Source organism: Elgaria multicarinata, chromosome 3 (genome assembly GCF_023053635.1).
Source record: "Elgaria multicarinata webbii isolate HBS135686 ecotype San Diego chromosome 3, rElgMul1.1.pri, whole genome shotgun sequence".
In the NCBI taxonomy this organism is placed as follows: Eukaryota; Metazoa; Chordata; class Lepidosauria; order Squamata; family Anguidae; genus Elgaria; species Elgaria multicarinata.
This window is the reverse complement of record NC_086173.1, coordinates 36,642,642-36,661,258: the sequence shown is the minus strand read 5'-3', so window position 1 is coordinate 36,661,258 and position 18,617 is coordinate 36,642,642. Positions and strand designations below refer to the sequence as shown.

At 43.5% G+C, this 18,617-nt stretch overlaps 1 protein-coding gene across 1 annotated transcript; it reads right to left on the bottom strand.

Annotated features, from left to right (window-relative positions):
• Positions 1-839: 839 nt before the first annotated feature.
• Positions 840-18,336, bottom strand: CD63 (CD63 molecule). The gene is made up of 8 exons (XM_063119935.1): positions 18,239-18,336; positions 17,244-17,324; positions 9,587-9,778; positions 6,715-6,789; positions 6,346-6,441; positions 5,807-5,950; positions 5,617-5,700; positions 840-1,538 (listed from the first exon to the last, which is right to left on the bottom strand). The coding sequence occupies exons 2-8, from the start codon at positions 17,307-17,309 to the stop codon at positions 1,473-1,475; spliced, it is 723 nt and encodes a 240-aa protein (XP_062976005.1). The 5' UTR covers positions 17,310-17,324; positions 18,239-18,336; the 3' UTR covers positions 840-1,472.
• Positions 18,337-18,617: the final 281 nt, after the last annotated feature.

Genomic DNA, 18,617 nt, shown 5'->3' with positions numbered 1-18,617 from the left:
CAATATGTTGGCGTAACTGAGATGTTTAGGGAAGAGGGTAGAGAAGCTACAACTGCAGTGTAAATTAAGAGGAAGTCCACCCCCACTCTCCAACAGTCCTGAGTAGAAATTAGATGCATGGCAATCATAGAATAGCAGAGTTGGAAGGGGCCTACAAGGCCATTGAGTCCAACCCCCTGGTCAATGCAGGAATTCACCCTAAAGCATTCCTGACAGATGGTTGTCCAGCTGCCTCTATAATCTTTTACACATGGTGATAGCTCCTAAAAAAGTCAACAAAGGTATTCCACTAGCTATTGCTAAAGACTAAAGCCCAATTGAAAGCTAAAAAGCAGGTGAGACAGGAGGAGAGGACAATATAAGTCAGAATTGACCTGGAGATGTTTTGGACTACAACTCCCATTAGCCAGCATGATCAATGGCCAGAGATTATGGCCATTGTAATCCAAAGCATCTGGTGGCCACTGAGTTGCCTAGCTCTGATGCCAGTCTACAGTTAGTGCTGTTTATGCTTTTCAATGAAGGGAAAGTCAAACAAGTTTCAGAAAGATGTGTTCTTGAAAGAACTCTTAACTCTTATTGTAGTCCCCATCAGTTTCAAGAGCATAATACTGGAGACTCATGTTTCTGGAGCAACGTAGGAGCTACTTCCATCTGGCTGGATCACACACTGCTCCAGTATTGTATAAAGAGGCTCATTCCCATCAGTTTGCCTCTGCTCATCAACTCTACAGTTGAGACAGAAGGATGAGTCCAGAGCAGCATACAATAGTACCCAAGATTGGACAATGCAAACACAAAACCAAGACTTCCGTACCACACAAACCAGTCAGAACACGTGGGAGAAACTAATTCTTTTATTTTACAAATAGTGATTTACTGGCTTAAAAAAAAAAATCAAACCTCATAATTTCCCATCTTATGGCCTCCAAAACAACAGTGCCTGCTTGACTCAAGAGCCTGCCTTTCCAAGGGAAAAGAGGAGCATCCTAAAAGAATAGAGCAGCCTACTTTCTAGGAATGTGGTGTCAAGAGAAAGGCTGCAGCCTAGAAGTCTTTAAGGAAGTGTGAATTTGAGGGGAAGCAAGAGTTCAAGGGAGCCTGCTCTCACCTATTAGGAGTCTAAGAACATCTGTTGGAATACAATAGCTGCATATCTTCAGATGCCCACTAGGCGGCAAAAGTATGACATGAAGGACAATACAAGTTTCAAGGATGACCAGGAGTAGAGAAGGAGGTGTGGGGAAAGGGCTCAACCTTCCCATTAGAGAGATGAGGCAAGAGAGATAAGGCAACATGTGAATCCTTTGAGGGCAGCATATATTTTTAAGAAATGCAACAGAAGAAGAAACATCCACCCAGCCCTGTTCCATTGGCATGTGATGGTCAGGTGCACCCCCAGAAGTGAAGGCAAATCTTCCAGAGTTTTGCAATTGCCATAGCAGAAACCAGATGTACAGGAAGAGAGGTGGCTACATAACCTCGTAGCCACTCCGGATTCCTTTCATGAGGCAGCAGGCAAATATGATGCCCAGGAGCTGGAAAAAAAAAACCATTGACAGAAAATAATGTGAGATACAAGGTTTTCTTTGCAAATACAGAAATGCTTCACTTATAAAGTGACCCTGTAATGTAAATAATTTGGATATGGGCACCAGGCTAGCCTTGCAATTATTTCTCCTACCCTTTCAGCTTTTAGATGCGCCACTTCAAATAATTTTTGCTTAGTTACTTGTCTTACCAGCCCCCAAAGCACTGTTGGCATCCAGACTATGAAATGGTGAAAAGGAATAAGTGGTGTGATAGAGGCTTTTACTGCTAGTGGTTTGCAAATTCACCCCATTATCATCTATTCACACATTTTTGCAGCATTTCAAACGCTACAATATTTTGTTTGATTGAAGACAGTGGGAGACAAAATGTGTGCGTACACCAGATAGATCTTTCTTATACCGCTTTCTGAATTATTAGAATGTACCACGTTTCCCTTAGCTAAAGTTTGTGAAAGACCAATAAAAAAAGAAGTTGCTGCCTGGGATTCCTACTTGTACCATGCATCCAAGTGAACAACATTTGTCACAAAAAGGAGACAGTTTCATCCTCACTAAGAGGGTATAGTGACAGTAATAGTAACTTGGAAAGACAAAAAGGGAAGCTATTCCAAAAATGTATTGGGAATTCTTTTAGTGCTTTAGTGTCAAAGTGTACTCACAACTTTAATGGCTCCCCCTCAACTAAAAGTGTTATGGTTAACAGTTTTGGCTTTGTACAACCACTTCAGCACTTTGAATAGGCACCATTTAAACTAGCTTTTCAGAACCAACACTCCATGTTAAAGGTATTCTGCACTATCACTTGTTTTATTGGAGGTTTTATGCCCACCACACTTTGAAGGAGGCAAACTTTTAAGAGTGCTCAACAACCATATAAACAAAAGAAGAGCCATGATGGATCAGACCAAGGGTCCATCTAGTCCAGCACTCTGTTCACCTTCAGGAATTTATCTAACCCCTTTTTAATACTATCCAAATTGGTGGACATTACTATGTCTTGTGGTAGCGAATTCCATAGTTTAACTATGTGCTGTGTGAAGAAGGAAGAAGTATTTCCTTTTATCTGTCCTGGATCTCCCACCAATCAGCTACATGGTAGGACACCGGGTTCTAGTATTTTGAGAGAGGGAGAAAAATATCTCCCTAACCACATTCTTCACACCATGCATAATTTTGTACACCTGTTTCAAGTCTCCCCTTATTCTCCTTTTTCCAAACTAAATTATTCCAGAAGTTGCAATCTTCCTTTATAGGGGGAGTGGCTGTGATACATGGAACCATGTGTGTTTATCCTAGTGGCCATGAGGTTTTTGCACTCAGGGAGCAATCCTATGAAGATAGCAGCCTCCAGACTTTAGCTCTGCTCTCCAATCGCCCTGCATTTCAAAATTGCCCATCTAGCAGTGGTACTTGGGAGGCTGAGGGGGCCATAGGAAATGTTTTACTACTAATGCCCCCGTCTCCTCGCCAGTCCCCCCGGGAACACCCCCTTTCCCCATTTTTGACAACAGAGACCTAGCCAGAACCACGCTGGCTCCGAGGGGGAGGGGTGGGCAGCATGGTTTCTGGGCTCTAAGGCCCGAGCCTGCCTGGGGCGAACATAGGATTGCTCCCTGAGTCCTGGCTGGGGGTGATGGGACTTGCAGTCTAAATTATCTGGAGGGTACCAGGCTGTGGAAGGCTGAGCTACAAGTATTTGAGTGCTAGAACTATACTCCTAGCACCTAAAGACACTTTAAGGATAGAGCAGAAATGTCAGATACACTTTTCTTCTGCCCCACAAACGCTACATTCGGTAAGGACTACAAGAGCCTCCTCCCAACCTTTCTGCTTGACCCGATATCTCTAAGACTTGAGGCAAGATGGGCAAGCAATTGAGGGATGAAGACCACCAATAACACTTGAGCTCCTGAAGAACCGAAGAGTCCAGCTATTAATTCAGAAAGCTCCACTACATGTATGCAAGTTTAGTAGCATATTGTTTATTGCTGCTACTAGGTATGAGCATTGGATACAAGTCCAACACAATATCCCCTGCTGTAAACTTGTCTTGAAACGTAAACCAGTAGATTATAGGTGAAGCTTTAGTTTTCTACAAATCTGTATCATTTCCTTTCAAAATGTTTTTATACATGTTATTCATATCCATTTGCAAAACTCAAAAGGTCCTCAACTTTATGTGCTTAACTACTTCCATTTCAAACAACACCTCAGGTTTGATCAACAAGAAATACAGAATACCAGAGGTAAAGGCAGACCGACGTACCCCTGGGCTTCTAAGTCAGGTTATAGCTTGCCCAGGCAAGTGACATGATTCCCCCGCCCCCCAGTCCAATCTGCACAAGCTTGTAATGGTCCCTTCTAATCTACTCATTGGACAGGAGCCAGCTGTGGTGTCCACAAGACTAGATTCATTTCCTCATTGCAGACGTGCCCTGTGAGAAAAAGTAGCTAATGTTTGCCAGGACGGTTCCTGTGCTCCCAGGTCTGCACTAGACTGCTTAACCAGCTGCACAGCCTGTCACTGTTGCAATAGGAGCACTGGCATCTCTCTCCAATGCATGTCAGTTGCTTCAGGGAGCTAACACATTTCTATGTTTCATAGTAACAACTCAGATCCCAAGGAACATTCTAAGCTAGGGCAAATGTACACGCGCGTGTACGCACGCACGCACAGAGTTCAAGAAGTTGTAGAATATTTTAGCAGATAGTCAAAAATACTAGATCTGTAGTGAACTGAATCAGGTTCAATTTCAGTGCAAGGAGGACATTTGTGCCTGCACAGATCACAATTTGCTGCTTTGCCCACTCACACACTGCTGATTTTGGCTGAAACATGCAGACCAGGGTGGGGTGGGGGGGATGTGTGGCCCTTCGATACTCCTATAAGCTCTAGTCATCATGGCCAACGGTAAGGAATGATGGGGTGTTGCAGTCCAGCAACATTTGAAGCACCACATATTCCCTATTCCTGATGCAGACTATAACATGTACAACACAAACATTTTTTTTTTACTTTCCCATTGCAGCTCCCAATGCGAACACTACATGCAGATGTAATCAGAGGGAGGGGGTGGGGGAAGACCATCTTTAAGGCTTCAGCTTGTAAACAAAGACTTGGAAGCATGTGGGCAATGCTCGGTGAAATCTCAGGAGCCAGCAGTGGGGAGCCAAGCAGAGTTTCAGAGTCCTGTATGGCTCTTTGCTCCTCCAAAAACAAACAAGAGACAGTTGTACTGGTTGTTCCCAATGCGTTTCAATGTGGGTCTTTATCAAGGAGAATGTTGTGAAATATTAAAAACATGATAAATTATAAATTATATATAAAACATATCTTGAAACATTTAATACATATATTTCCAAAACTATCATGAACTGATTAAAATATGTCGGTTGGCTTAAAAATATTTGGTGTTTTTAAATTTATGGTATCCAGAGTTTTTGTTGAAGGTATGCAAATTTGCATTTTAAATGTTCTGTTTTTTAAATACATGCTATTTCTCAGGTATTGAACACACAGAGAAATTTTAACATCACTTTTAGGACAGTTTGGTAAATGTTGTAATCAGTTAATTCAAAATAGTTTTGGAAATGTTAAACATTTAATACACATTAAATGTTTTAATGTATATTTTATATATAATTTACCATGCTTTAATATTTCACATTCTGCAGTTCCCTTGATAAAAACCCATGTCGAAACGCATTGGGAACATATTTTAATATTTCACATTCTGTAGTTCCTTTGATAAAGACCCACATTGAAACACATTGGGAACAACCAGTACAACGGTCCCTTGCTGGTTTTTTGTTTCCAGCTTTATAGCTGTTTTTCTGATCCCTATTGCTATTCTTTACACCTCCCCATGAACTACTGAAAGTAGAATGATGGAATATTTAACACAAAGCATTTGCCTGCCAGTTGAAGAATCCAGGTTTTCAGGGTACAAGAATCATTTTTTGTAAAGCATAGAACACACACACACACAGACCAAAACAAAGTTTGCCCAGCATAACATAATGGTGGAGATGTACGTGTACACACACACAAAATTCTTGGTACCTCAAAGAAGGCAATGCCCAATGCCACTGCAGCCACAATTATGATGTGCTTCCTCAACCATGTCTCTACTTTTGTCGCACAGCCCTGCAGGGAATGAAGATAGGAACAGTGTCTTGCAGGATCCATTACAAGTCTCAAGCTACATATGCTAGAAGAAAGCCCTCCTTTTCGACCACTCCCCAATACAAACCTGTGTGTAGACGCCAGTGGCTGCAGATGGGTTCGTGGTGCAAGTAGTGCTGTTAGACTTGCAGCATGATTCAGGTACTTTTCCGGAGGAAAACTTTGTCACATTAAACCAGTCCTTATAGCTAGTGGCTCCACAGCATGAATTCTATAGTTGGGATGGGGAAGGTTATGAGAGAAGAGAGAAGTTAGCATTTTCTAGGATTTTTAATTAATTGCTAGATTCCCAACTGAAAGAAATAATGTTTCCCTAACATACTCATCCCCAAGTATCCTATAAGGCAAGCTATTGTTCTCATTTTGCAGACAGGCGGCTGCGGTGATTGTGCAAACCAAGTAATATACTCATTTTAGCAACATGAAGAGCTGTATAATTGCTCTCTAGGTGAAGTCACATAAGAAAAGTTTTACAGCTTTGTAGTGGATGCAAAGGGACAAATCAGAATGTTACCTTCATGTTTTCGCTATGGGTTTCCATAAGCATCTGCCTGGCTATTACCACCATTACCTTCCCCATAATTAGGTTTAGAAAGCAGCACTCACATTCTTCTGCATGTCATCCAAAAGGTTGGTGATAGTTGTATCATTTCCATATTGCTGCATTTCTGCCCTGATCTCTTCATCAATCACTGATTTGATCTGGGAAAAGGAACAGGTGAAGAGGGTGTTAAAGCCTCATAAGGTTTAGCTAGGACCCAACATGAATAATTACACAGCCTGGAGGAAGACCACCCCCTTTGTGGGTAACAAGGGTAACTTTTGGATGTATCCTCTAAAGATTACCAACAACCTCGGCATCAATCCAATGAAAGGTTTTTATCTATATAGGTACTTTGACCTGATCCTTTGTACGGAGTTTCAGCAAGAGTCTGAAGGCAACAGCAGCAGAACATCCAGAGATCTCTCCCTTACCTTGTCCTTATAGATGTAGCCAGCAATGGCAGCTGCAATTTCCACCAGGAAGATCAGTGTTAGGAGGACAGCAAACTATAGGAGGAAACAACATTTTCAAATGCCTAAGAATGCTCATTTGAGCCTATATTTCACTGCACAGTTAAGGAAAAGAGGATCTACTTCTACCCAGGCCCATATAAAGCCCACATCCTGAGACAAAAGGCTGTGCCCACTCAAAAAACAGCCCTACCCTGTACAGGAAAGCACTTTGCCTTAGTAACTTAAGTCTAATTTCCTATCACAGTCTACCCAGTCAGAGAGCGCAGCATCCATCGTTACGCAAAGACTCCCAGGTCTGTACAATGAAGCCAATCATTACCCAATCCCAACATCTAATATTCAGGGTGGGAGGATGAATCATTCATTCCCTCTGCATCCCAGCCTTGTACTTCCCCACAATTCTTTCAGTGCTCTCATCTTACAGTTTCCCCTCTTTCCTGTAATCCTCATGTTATGAGATCCATCCGTATCTCCCAATGGCAGATAATATAATTCCTTGGGCTCCATATCCCTTGCAGTGCTGTTGCCCTTCAAATACTCATCCACAGCCTATACCAGCTCCCCGTTTCTGCTGGGACACTCACACATCCTGCGAGAGAGGTGGATTGATATCAGTGGGGCCCCTCTGCATTTATGGCATTGAGGGTATCAAGGACCATAGCTATTTGGCAGCCAACTAAAGTTTCTCCATAGCCACAACGCATCATGCACTATGTGCTGTTCTCAATCAGCCCCATCAGGTTTAACTTAACAGTGCTCAAGTTGCCATTGGTGAATTGTGTGCTTATTAATTTAACTGTCAGCAGATAAGAGCTATTGATTTAACTCTGCTGTTCTTTAACTATTGTTCCTTGCAGCAAAGGAATGGCAATCCTGGAGGAGGTTCCTATTATGGAGGGGGAGGAGACAGAAGTCCTAGTCAGAAGCTCGAACATGCTCTGGGGCAGAACAGACTTTGCCCATGTAAGAGCTATATTATTCTCTCCCCATACCAGATAGAACTATAAATTAGGGCATGACTGCATTTCAGTATCTTGCACTCTGTGTTATCCTGCTTGCATGTAGAATAATGGACGTTAAATCCTCAGCTTCTAGGCAGCTGGGTTGCTGGGTTTTTGTTGTTGTTGAAAAAAGCAAGTTTCTAGTCCTTACAGCTGTGGTGATAGGCTAGAATGTAGAAGCAACGTGGAGGAAAATCCCAGAAGAGGAGGGGTGTGATTAGGATTCCCAGACATCAGAACATCAATGCCCTACATAGCTCCTTGATCCTCCCCATGAGATAACAAGGAGTACATGCAATCAATACATATAGAGATTTCTCAAATTTACTTTTCTTTGGCAAACACCTAGGATTTAAGAAGAGTCAAGAGTATGCACAGCCTTGGCCTAACTACTCAATATTTCCAGAGAACTCAAAATCAAAGATCTCGTCTATGGAATTCACAGGCGCCACTGAACCCTGAGCATCTTAATTCTCCCACCACCACTGTGGGAGTGGTGTTATTTACTGTGTTATCTGTACAGCACCATGTACATTGATGGTGCTATATAAATAAATAATAATAATAACCACCATACTCACAGCCTCCTTGCTACAGAGAACAGCACGCACTGTGCACTGCCAAACTTCTCCATAGACTAAAACATTCTAAGAGGCTCTGCATAGGGCTAGACCTCCCACCCATAGTATCCTCTCCATGCCAATGCTCCTAGAACCATCTCTGTCACTCGAGGATCAGGTGGCCCCGGTGGCACGGAGTGCTTTTTACCAACTCTGGTTAGTGGCCCAGCTATGCCCCTATCTGGACAGGGATAACCTAGCTTCAGTTGTCCATACTCTGGTAACCTCCAAATTAGATTACTGCAATGCCCTCTACATGGGGCAGCCTTTGAAGACAGTTCGGAAGCTGCAGCTTGTGCAGAATGCGGCGGCCAGATTGATAGCTGGAACAGGGAAGTTTGAGCATATAACACCAATTCTGGCCTGCTTGCATTGGCTGCCTATACGTTTCCGATCCCAATTCAAGGTGCTGGTTTTGACCTATAAAGCCCTACATGGCTTGGGACCGCAATACCTGATGGAACGCCTCTCCCAACATGAACCTACCTGTATGCTGCACTTAACATCTAAGGGCCTCCTCCGAGGGAAGCTCAGAGGATGGCAACAAGGGAGAGGGCCTTTTCAGTGATGGCCCCCCGACTGTGGAATGATCTCCCTGATGAGGCTCGCCTGGCGCCAACATTGTTATCTTTCAGGCACCAGGTCAAGAATTTTCTTTTCTCCCAGGCATTTAACAGCATTTAACAACGCGAAGCTTGTTTTTTAATGGACCCCAGAACTTTTGTTTTTTAAATGGATACTCTTGTTTTTATGTTTCTGATGGTTTTTAAATTTTGTATACTTTTTAATGTTTACTGTTTTAACTTTTGTGAACCGCCCAGAGAGCTTCGACTGTGGGGCGGTATTAAATAAATAAATAAATAATGCTTCCCTCAACAGCAAGAGCATTGCCATACTGCTTACGGCCATAACTCAGGAGAAGAACGCACCAAGCAGCATCAGCCCAAGTTGAGTTTGAGGATTGAGTGTGCAGGGCTAGATCTTCAACAGCGCAAAGTATAACCTATGCAGCACAACCTACTGGTGTCTATCTATTTCCCAAGCTCCAAGAGAGGGAGATCAGGAATTAGATCCACAGCTCAGATGCCTGGGATGGATGCAATATTCCGAAGTTCCATCAGTCCCTCAAATAAAAATAAAAACCCACTTCCACCCTGCTATGCCAATGCCCATCCCACAGCTCCCCTCCATCCTTCGTCACTTCCTCACCGTTGTGACCATGCAATAGTTCTCTTTCATTGCTCCACAGCAACCGAAGAAAGAGATGAAGAAGACTATAACGCCCACAACCAGGATGACGATGGGGGCGCCTGAAGCGGAGGAAGGACTGGTCACCATCAGTGTCTTCTTGAGCTCAATCTGTACAAATACCCCCAAGGCAATCAGCGCAATGCCACAGAGCTGCAAAGGAGGGAAACAAAAAACATCAGTTTCGCAATGATTAGAATCGTAGGAGTTGGACAGGACCTTGGAGATTACCGAGAGGAAATCCTCTTTCTCTCAGGTGTGGCAGCCCTCAACCAATCCCTTATGTTTAGGCCTGGACTGGTCCTATATACTTGAATGTCAAGCTCTATGCTGCACTATATTGGTACTTCTGGTCGTATCTATCTTTGTAGTAGTCCTAGCAAGCAATTCTAAAGGTTAGAGAAAGGTGAACCTTGCAATTATCCAGCAGCCAATTACTTGTACCTCAGCCTCAGAACAGTAGCACAGAAAGGGGGATATATTTGAAACATCTAGCAGCTGGCCAACAGGAGCCTCTGCAGACCCAGAAGATATATCCCATCCAATATAAACATATATCCTAGAATATTAACAGCCATTTGGGCATCTTATGGCTCTTATGTCCGTAGGGGATGCATAGCTTCTTGAAATGTGGTGCTCTTCTGCTCAAACTACTCTGTCAAGCAAACATGGGTTTGCCAACTGCAGAGTTTCCTAGAGCCAGATCTGGGTGTTCCATCTTTCACAATAGAGAGAAAAAGAGGGAAATTTTAATTTACACAAGTAACATTTTTTTTTGTTTCTAACTTTGAAATATGAGGCACATCAGAACTGTTTTCTTGAAGTGAGCTGTGTTAAGTAGCAAACCTAGGTTAGCCACCTGTTAAACTGGACAAATGAAATTGGGGACAATGTTTACTATATCAGTTGGGACAAAATAAGGAAGTCATCAAGGACTGAAACCACAGTATAATCATGGGTACCAGTCATAGTTTAATTGAACATGAAGTTGGAAAACAGCTCACTTAATGCCTACTCATTAACATACACACCATCCCATTTTTTTTAGTACAGATCTAATATTATTTCTCAAAAACAGACCCTCTTAAAGTTTAAAAGACTACCTACAGTTGCTCTTTGCTGACTTTTTTTTAAACTGAAGGCAGGACTGATCAGAGAAGTCTTTCTTAGTATCAACAAATTTTATACAGAATATTTCCTACTTATTATAGACATTGATCATTTTGGGAGCTATCAACAACAGCTACACAAAGGTGGCAACAAAACATATGCAATCCCACACACCCTGCAAAAAGCTGACAAGTATTAAGGAGTACCATTTACCAAAAAGGGTAGAGAGAATTAATGAGCTCCTATAGTTCTAATACAATCAAGTGCATACACTCCTATCATACACAGATAAAAAGAAATGTGTGTCCTTAGGTTATACCATGGATCACTCCAGATCATTCCCTAATTGACACACTCTTAGACAACTGGCTTGGTTCACACAACATGACAATCCACACTCCAGGTTGCATATGGGTTGAGTGTGGGTTGTCACTGAAATGTGGATTGTTGTGCTGTGTGAACTCAGCAATAACAAACCATAGTTTGTTAATTATGAACAACCCACCAAGAGAACCTAATGTTTTTTGTTGGGTTACTAGCATGCCTGTGATCACACAACACAACCCATGTTTCAAAATCCACCCACGGTTCAACGACAACCCATACTCAACCTTGAGTGTGGATTATTGCGTTGTGTGGATCACTTTGGGTGAATAAGCCACAGTTACTTATCTTCTTTCCCTGCACATCCTGGTTCTGAGCCACCTAATTAGCATAGTCGCCCTCAGAGGGCTCGCATTATCATGATGTCCAGCGAGGGTGGCTAGGGCAGTTTAGAAATCACCTTGAAATACATGGCTCATTCTAGGGTTTCAAGGTGGTTTATAAACCACTCCAGCCAACCACCCTCACCAGGTTTGGACATCACGATAACCTGAGCCTGGCAAGGGTAATTATGCAGCTTGGAATTTGCATGCACAGGGAGGAAAATTAGCCTTGTGACTTATTCTTCCTCTGTGATCGCTTGAACCTGCCTTAAAAAAGCCTCTTCATCCCACTTGATGTAACCTTTTACACTGCTGTTGCCTGCCTTTGGGTGACTTTTGAAGCCAGGTATGAGTAAGCTGACCATTCGTTTCCTTTCCTTAAAAACAAACAAACTTGTTTAATCTCACAAAGGATCTGGTTGCACGTCATAGAATCACAACTCAAGCACAGCCAGAAACATTAAATATCAGGAGAGGAGGACGTGGAATAGACGGAAGAAAAGAAGCACAGAGGCATTATGTACTCAAGCCACAGACTGGGTCTGGTCACATAATTTTAAAAGATTGCCTGATCTTTGGATTAAAGATATACTAACAGAACATGGTTGATAAAAGGCTACCATAATTAACAGTTCAAAACAAAGCCCAGCTGCAATATGTAAAATAACAGGTTACATACTACATGGGCATGTTGGAATTCATGTATGTCCACTAGAATCAAGTTGCATCCACCTAGTCTAGAAGTTACAAGAGACCTTTTTTTTTTCACACAAAAGATAAAGTTGATGACTGACGACTATAGGAAATAGTTTTTAAAGGCAAAAACAGGGACAAGTTTTGAATAGTTATTTACTAAGAAGAAATACGATCAGGACCAACTCTGATAAACAAGGACCATTGGAGCATATGTAAAATCAGGATTGGTGCAGCTAAGCTATCGATGTAGGGAAAAGAAAAGGATTTCTTTTTCAGCCTAGATCTCCAGAGCATAGAAACTACCTCCCTTTCTAACTTGTGTCACCACCCAGTTCCCAAATAGGTGGTGATGTGCTTCCTGGAACAGGTGTTTACTTTGCCCTATCACAGCAGGGTGGACCCACCAAGGTAAAGAAAGCCACCCTATTTCCAAATGGCATACAGTTCTTCCCCATGGTAACCAGGCCCAACCTTAGGAGACAGACCAAGAGAGATACATTAACCCCATTCCTCTTCCAGGTGAGAACTTTGGTGACATGTGTAGCAGATATCTCCATTGGCGCAATACAAGGGTAAGATGGGACTCCACAGATCAGATGTAGGTGGGTAGAAGGGGTGCAGAAAAGGCACACAAAAAGGAAGTGTTAAACTTCCTTTCAGCATCATTACTCACAATAGCCCGATTCACTTCTGCCTTGTACAACCAGTTCCTCCATCCCTTCTTTAATAGTTTACGAGAATGCCTGTAACTATGCAGGGAGGCTCAGTGAAGCAGACAAAAACCCTGCAATGGAAGGCTAGTAGGCAACAGAAATGGCTAGTTGGCAACACAGTTTGTTTTGCAGGCATCTTTCAATCACAATGCCATTACCATTTTCCTTCCTAAAGGCAAGGATCCAGTGTCTTGATCAGGGTAGGCACCTTACAGGTTTCCAGATATCTTGGATATTCTCATCATCCCACACTATTAACTATGATGACTAGAGCTGATGGGAGTTGTAGTCCAAAACATCTAGAGGACCACAAATTGCCTCCCTGTGGTCTAGATCAAGGGTGAAGTTTTCATATTTGCTCCATAACAACAGGGGTGAGTAGAGTACATTGATTGAATAGCTTTAACTACTTTTTGGTGGGGGAGGTTGCCTTGGATCCAATGGTGTTGTTCTGCTGGCAAAACTACTTCTGTCAGTGGAACCAGGAGGGGGGAATTCCTCCTCCCCCACACAACTCCTCACATGCCCTCAAAATCTGCTTCGGAAAGCAAGGAAACCCTCTGAACTAGATTTTCAAACGATATGAAGGACTGTAGCTGGGATGGGGGAAGAGAATGAAAAAATCCTGTTGCTTAAGTGGACTTCTGCTAGTATGAGATCGGATTCAACCCAATATATTTACACTACTTCCACACAAACAATCCCCCCGCCTTGTTTTCTTCCTATTTGCAACTGGTTGTTCTGTGTAACCCCATGGGGACTATGCCAAGTCCCATTCCACCTGCTAGTGCAAACAGACCAATGTAATCATACTGCAACTGTTAACAAAACCAACAAGGATCACACTAATCATGTACAGTATTTGACATCTCTTCTGTGACATGCTTTCCCAGGTCACCCATTATTCATATTGTGGAGGGAAGATGCTGTCTGGACACAGTGCTCTAGCTTGGAATTGTTTTTGAAGCTGGAACAATCACTGAAAGTGAGAATTGCACACTTTCTGACAGCTAATATCTTTGTTCTTTTGCTGTCCTTTCATCAGATGCAAGCAACATCTGCCTGCTGAGTACATTTGAGCAAATCATTCCACTACCCTGCCAAATAGCAGCTGGCTTACACTATGTTTTCTGAGAACACATTTCCCAAAGCACAGGAAGAGGAAAAGGGAAGGGCAGCTCAGCACTCTGGGTAGTTCTCACGAGTAGCTGATACATCTCCCCCACCCCAAAACAGCTGAAGCCAAGTTCTGTATGCAGCCATATTCTCAGCACACATTTCCACACCTCATCCTGTCTGTGCCAGATACCAACTTTTGCACCATTTTTATATCATGAAGTATTTGGGACCATTTTTAGAAACCATGCCCAGTCATTTTTTTTTCTCCGTTCCCCACATTGGCAGTGGGAATGGGAAGAACCAACACATTCATTGTGGCAAAAGTTTACATGAGCTGAAGCCTAATTTGCCCAGTGCATCAAGAGTTATCCTTAGCTGTCACATAATCTTACATGCATGTATGAGGGGGAAGAAAAGTGAGATGGCCACTTCCAACAGTGTCTATTGAGACTGACTGCAAGTTTGATGTCAAGGAATTCTTCTCCAGCAACCTTCTACCACATGTGCACCATTTCTCCCTCCTCCTCCTCCTCCTCACATACCAACTAAGGATCAACATTTTGCTGCCCAAAATGAAGGACAAGATGGATCCCTTCCCCCAATTCCGCATACAGAAACCAACTGGAATAGGAGTACAATCTTATTTCGACATGGTGTTGATGGGACAGCACCCTCCACCATCCCTGAGGGCAGCAAGCTAGCTTAGGGGGCAAAAGGCACACTGATTGTTCTCCAACATGTTGCCACCACTCTCAACCTGGGCAGCTGCTGCCTGGGGCAGGTGTATCACTCTGCCTAATTGTTGGGCTGGCCCTGACAACGCTTATAAATCTGAGAGGGCTCTAAGCCACAGAAGCTTATGCCACAATACATTTGTGAGTATTTAAGGTGGCCCAGGACTCCTTTTTGCTAAAATTGCTAATTTGGCTACACCTCTGGAATTGAACGGAAGCAACATTTATGTAAAACTCATGCAGGGTGCTTCTTATGAGAGTGTTTGGAAATCTAAGGCACAGCAGCAGTTAGACCAGATATGAGAGATACTGAGAAAATGCATAAACAGCCCCACACAAGGAGGTGCCCCCAAGGAAATGCAGTCATTTCCTCCTTCACAGTGATGTTCCATTGCTTCTAAAGAAGAGATAGTGAGGCAAAACCGCAATTTCAGTCATTTCCTTCTTAAATATCACAGTATGATCACACCAAGTACCCACGTGAAAATAGATGAGTCCTCAACCCATCTAGCTTTCCTAGTGGAACTGGGGACTAACAATAGGTAACCGGTCTTGTTTGTACAATTTTAATTCCAAACATTCAAAGCTGATATTCTTAAGATGTTGGTTTCTCAATGAAAGTGTGTACATTTGTAAGAATCCCAATTCTTTTAGCACTCTAGCTGAATAGTGCAAACTATCACATATAATACCTTTTGCTAGTTCACTTCTTTGGGGTATTTGCTAGGTTAAAAAAACTTAGCAAATTTAAGGGAGATTATCTTTCCTGACATATTGAATACATCTCAAGGCATCATTCTAAAATTATACTTTACATCCTTGATATCCAATCAAGACTTCATCCTGCCTCTAAAATATAAAATGATTTCCTAGAATATTTAGTGAGGTCTCCCGCATCTTGTGTTTGTATGCATATGCTCTCTCTCTCTCTCCTTGACACATCCTTTGTGCAATACAGGATTTGTTGGGAGTGAGCACTAGTTGGTGGGAACAGAAAGCCAAACATATTCCTGTTGCACAAGAGAAAGGAAAATGCTCTTCCCTTAACATGTGTGACTCAGCAGGGTTGTTAGAAGTGTATTAAGAGCCTAATCTCATACTTCACAGAACACAGGAGTGGGTCCAAGGCTACTGCAAAAGAATCCCATCTGCTTGGCTCCATCATTAAAAAACAGCTTCACACCATGTGCAGTTATAGTGAACCACCTGCCCTACTTGCCTCACAGAGAAAGTCCTGACAGCTGCTGTGATACAAGCAGAGGCTTTACCACCCCAGCTATAAGAGTAGGTAAGATTGAACTGCTAACCCAGCAGGAATAAACAGAGATCCAGAGCTCTTTAGTTCTCCAGGTGGTTACGTTTGGCAACCTTATTGCCCAAGTTCCAAATAAGGCATCAGAACTGTTTGTGAGCTGATCTTCCCACTTCCCCAAACTCTGTGTGCCATTTCTATGCAAAGTGGCTGGTTTTATACTGGATTGAAAATAGGTCAGTGGCTGCCAAATAGACCCAACAACAAACCAGTGGGTTGCTTAGCCCTTGGACGACCCAGCATTCTGGGTTCAGACAACATATTCAGCAATCTACAGAGGAACCAATCATGGGTTGCTGAGTAGAAGTGGTGGGTGAGGTAGATAGTTGCCTGCTCTCTTCCACTTGTGCAAACCACGTTATTGCCTTCTTATTGAACCACCAAGGTGGAAAAATCAGCAACCCTGAATTTTCAGGTACAAAGATTACACTGACTTCTCCATGAACACGAACACCTGTTTCATTTATCATAGGAACATAGGGAATTTCTTGATCGTTGATCTTTTAGTCCAGTACTATTGACACTGACTGGGAGTGACTCTCCAGAGTTTGAGGCAGGAGTTCCTCCTGCCCTACCTGAAGATGCCAGGATCAAGCCTGAGACCTTCTGAGGACAAAGCAGGGGCTCTTTGGTTGAGCTACAGCCCCTCAGAATCCCAAATCATCCCAGAGAAGGACGATGTGTTTAAATTTACTTAACCAGTTTGTGAATTATTTGGCTGTCATGGAACTATAGTTCTGTTTTTGTAATCTCTTTAGGATTTAAGTCTGGCTCTTCCTCGGATCTCAATTCTCAGGATTCTCCAGGGGAAAGCCATGACAATTACTGGCTTGAGAGGTTTAAAACATGATGATATAGAGGTGCGCATACAAAAAGTCCTACAGAAATGTAATGCAGGCAAGGAAGCCAGCTAAACTCAGCAAGGGACACTACTGGGACAACTTGGGAAATCTTGGTAATGCTTATAGAAGCATTCAGACATATATGCAACTTAAGACATATATGCAACACGTACAGTCAAGCCATCAAAAAACATAGTGACAACTAGAGTTTAAAACAGCAGCCTAAGAGCCAATTATTAAACTTCTCCACCAAAATAGCAATGCCAGCAGCTGCCTAACACATTTTGTACAAACATGTCCCAGAGACTTTCTGAGACAGGCGTAATTGAGAAGTAAACCCTGTTCCGCGCTATTCCAGGTGCCAAGGCCCCTACAGTTAACTTACCCAGAATATGAAGTTGAAGAAAAAAACCAGGAACTTCACACATTTCATGCCGCCTTCAACACCCATTTTGGATATTTATCCCTGTAGGGGAAGGGGGGGGGGAGGAATAGGAAAAAAGAGACGTGTTACATCAAGCGATCATCACTAGGAGGAAGGAGGGTTACAGAAAGCTGAGGGAGGCGTTATTAATACAATGGAGGCTGGAAAAAGGAAACAGGAAACTTGGAGGAGATGGCCTGGGGGCGGGGGAAGAAAGAAGGGGGGGATTCCAGTAAAGGGGGCAGAATTTCCTCAAGGGAGTGAAAGCCCTCTCAAAAACATGCGTCCGAAATAGATTGCTAGAAGGAAGTACAAGGCTGGCTTCAGGCCGCAGGCCAAACAGGACACATACAGACCAGCCAAGGACTCCCAACTTGACCATTCCAGAACTACTCATACAGCTTTCGGGCTCCCGCATTCTCCCCACCCACCCCACCCACACATAAGATACACGAAGTGAGTCCTGGCAACAACTTGAAGTAGTACATATCCTTCTCCAGCAGACCAGCCCTACATGCTGGGAAATTTGCGGCGGGGAGAGAAATGGAAACCGGGAAAAGAAACTTTTTTCTTTTTTCTTTTCTTTTTTTTTTTAACGGCGTGGCATGTAGCCCAAGCCAGCCACACCTTTCCTTGAAAAACAGATGTATAGTATAAAAACGCGCTGGCTTTTTGGAACACTTCACGCTCCGTTTAGAATCGGTAAACTCTCCTTTTTTTACCCCTCTCCGCTGCCTCCCACTCCTCCTCCCACCCCGTTTCTTATTAGCCAAAGCCAGATTTTACAGCTTAAAGTGTGGCAAGGGCGGGGGGGGAAGGAGGGAGGGAGAAATACAGAACGAGCCCCCCCCCGAAGACTATAGAAGGCCCCTAAATCTACACACACATACAATCCTTCCTACATCAATCCATCCCCACCACCACAGCAAGACCCTCCCGTTTCTTACTCCGTTTACCTTCGAACTCTCTTCTCCTGAGGGTGGAAAAAAACCGAGCCACACGGTCCGACGGGGCAGTAGTGGGGGAAGCGCCGCTCCGCCTCCGTTTTATACCTCCCCCCTCCCCTCTTTTGCCAGCCGCTCCTCCCCCAGAGGTCTCCTCCCTCCCCGCCCCAGCTGCGAAACTCTAGAGCCGAGAGAGAGCCCAGCTGTTAATCATGTGACGGGAGGGAAAGCGGCGGCCAGGAATGGGTGGACGTATCTTGGGGCTCCAGTGAGTCAACAGGAAAGCGCAGGGTGGGCGGGAGTGGCGGCGGGCGAAGGCGGCAAAGGAGGGCGCTTGACGTCCGCCAGCTTGCCCTTGCGCGGAGTGCCTCCGCCCGCGCCTCTCCCTCCC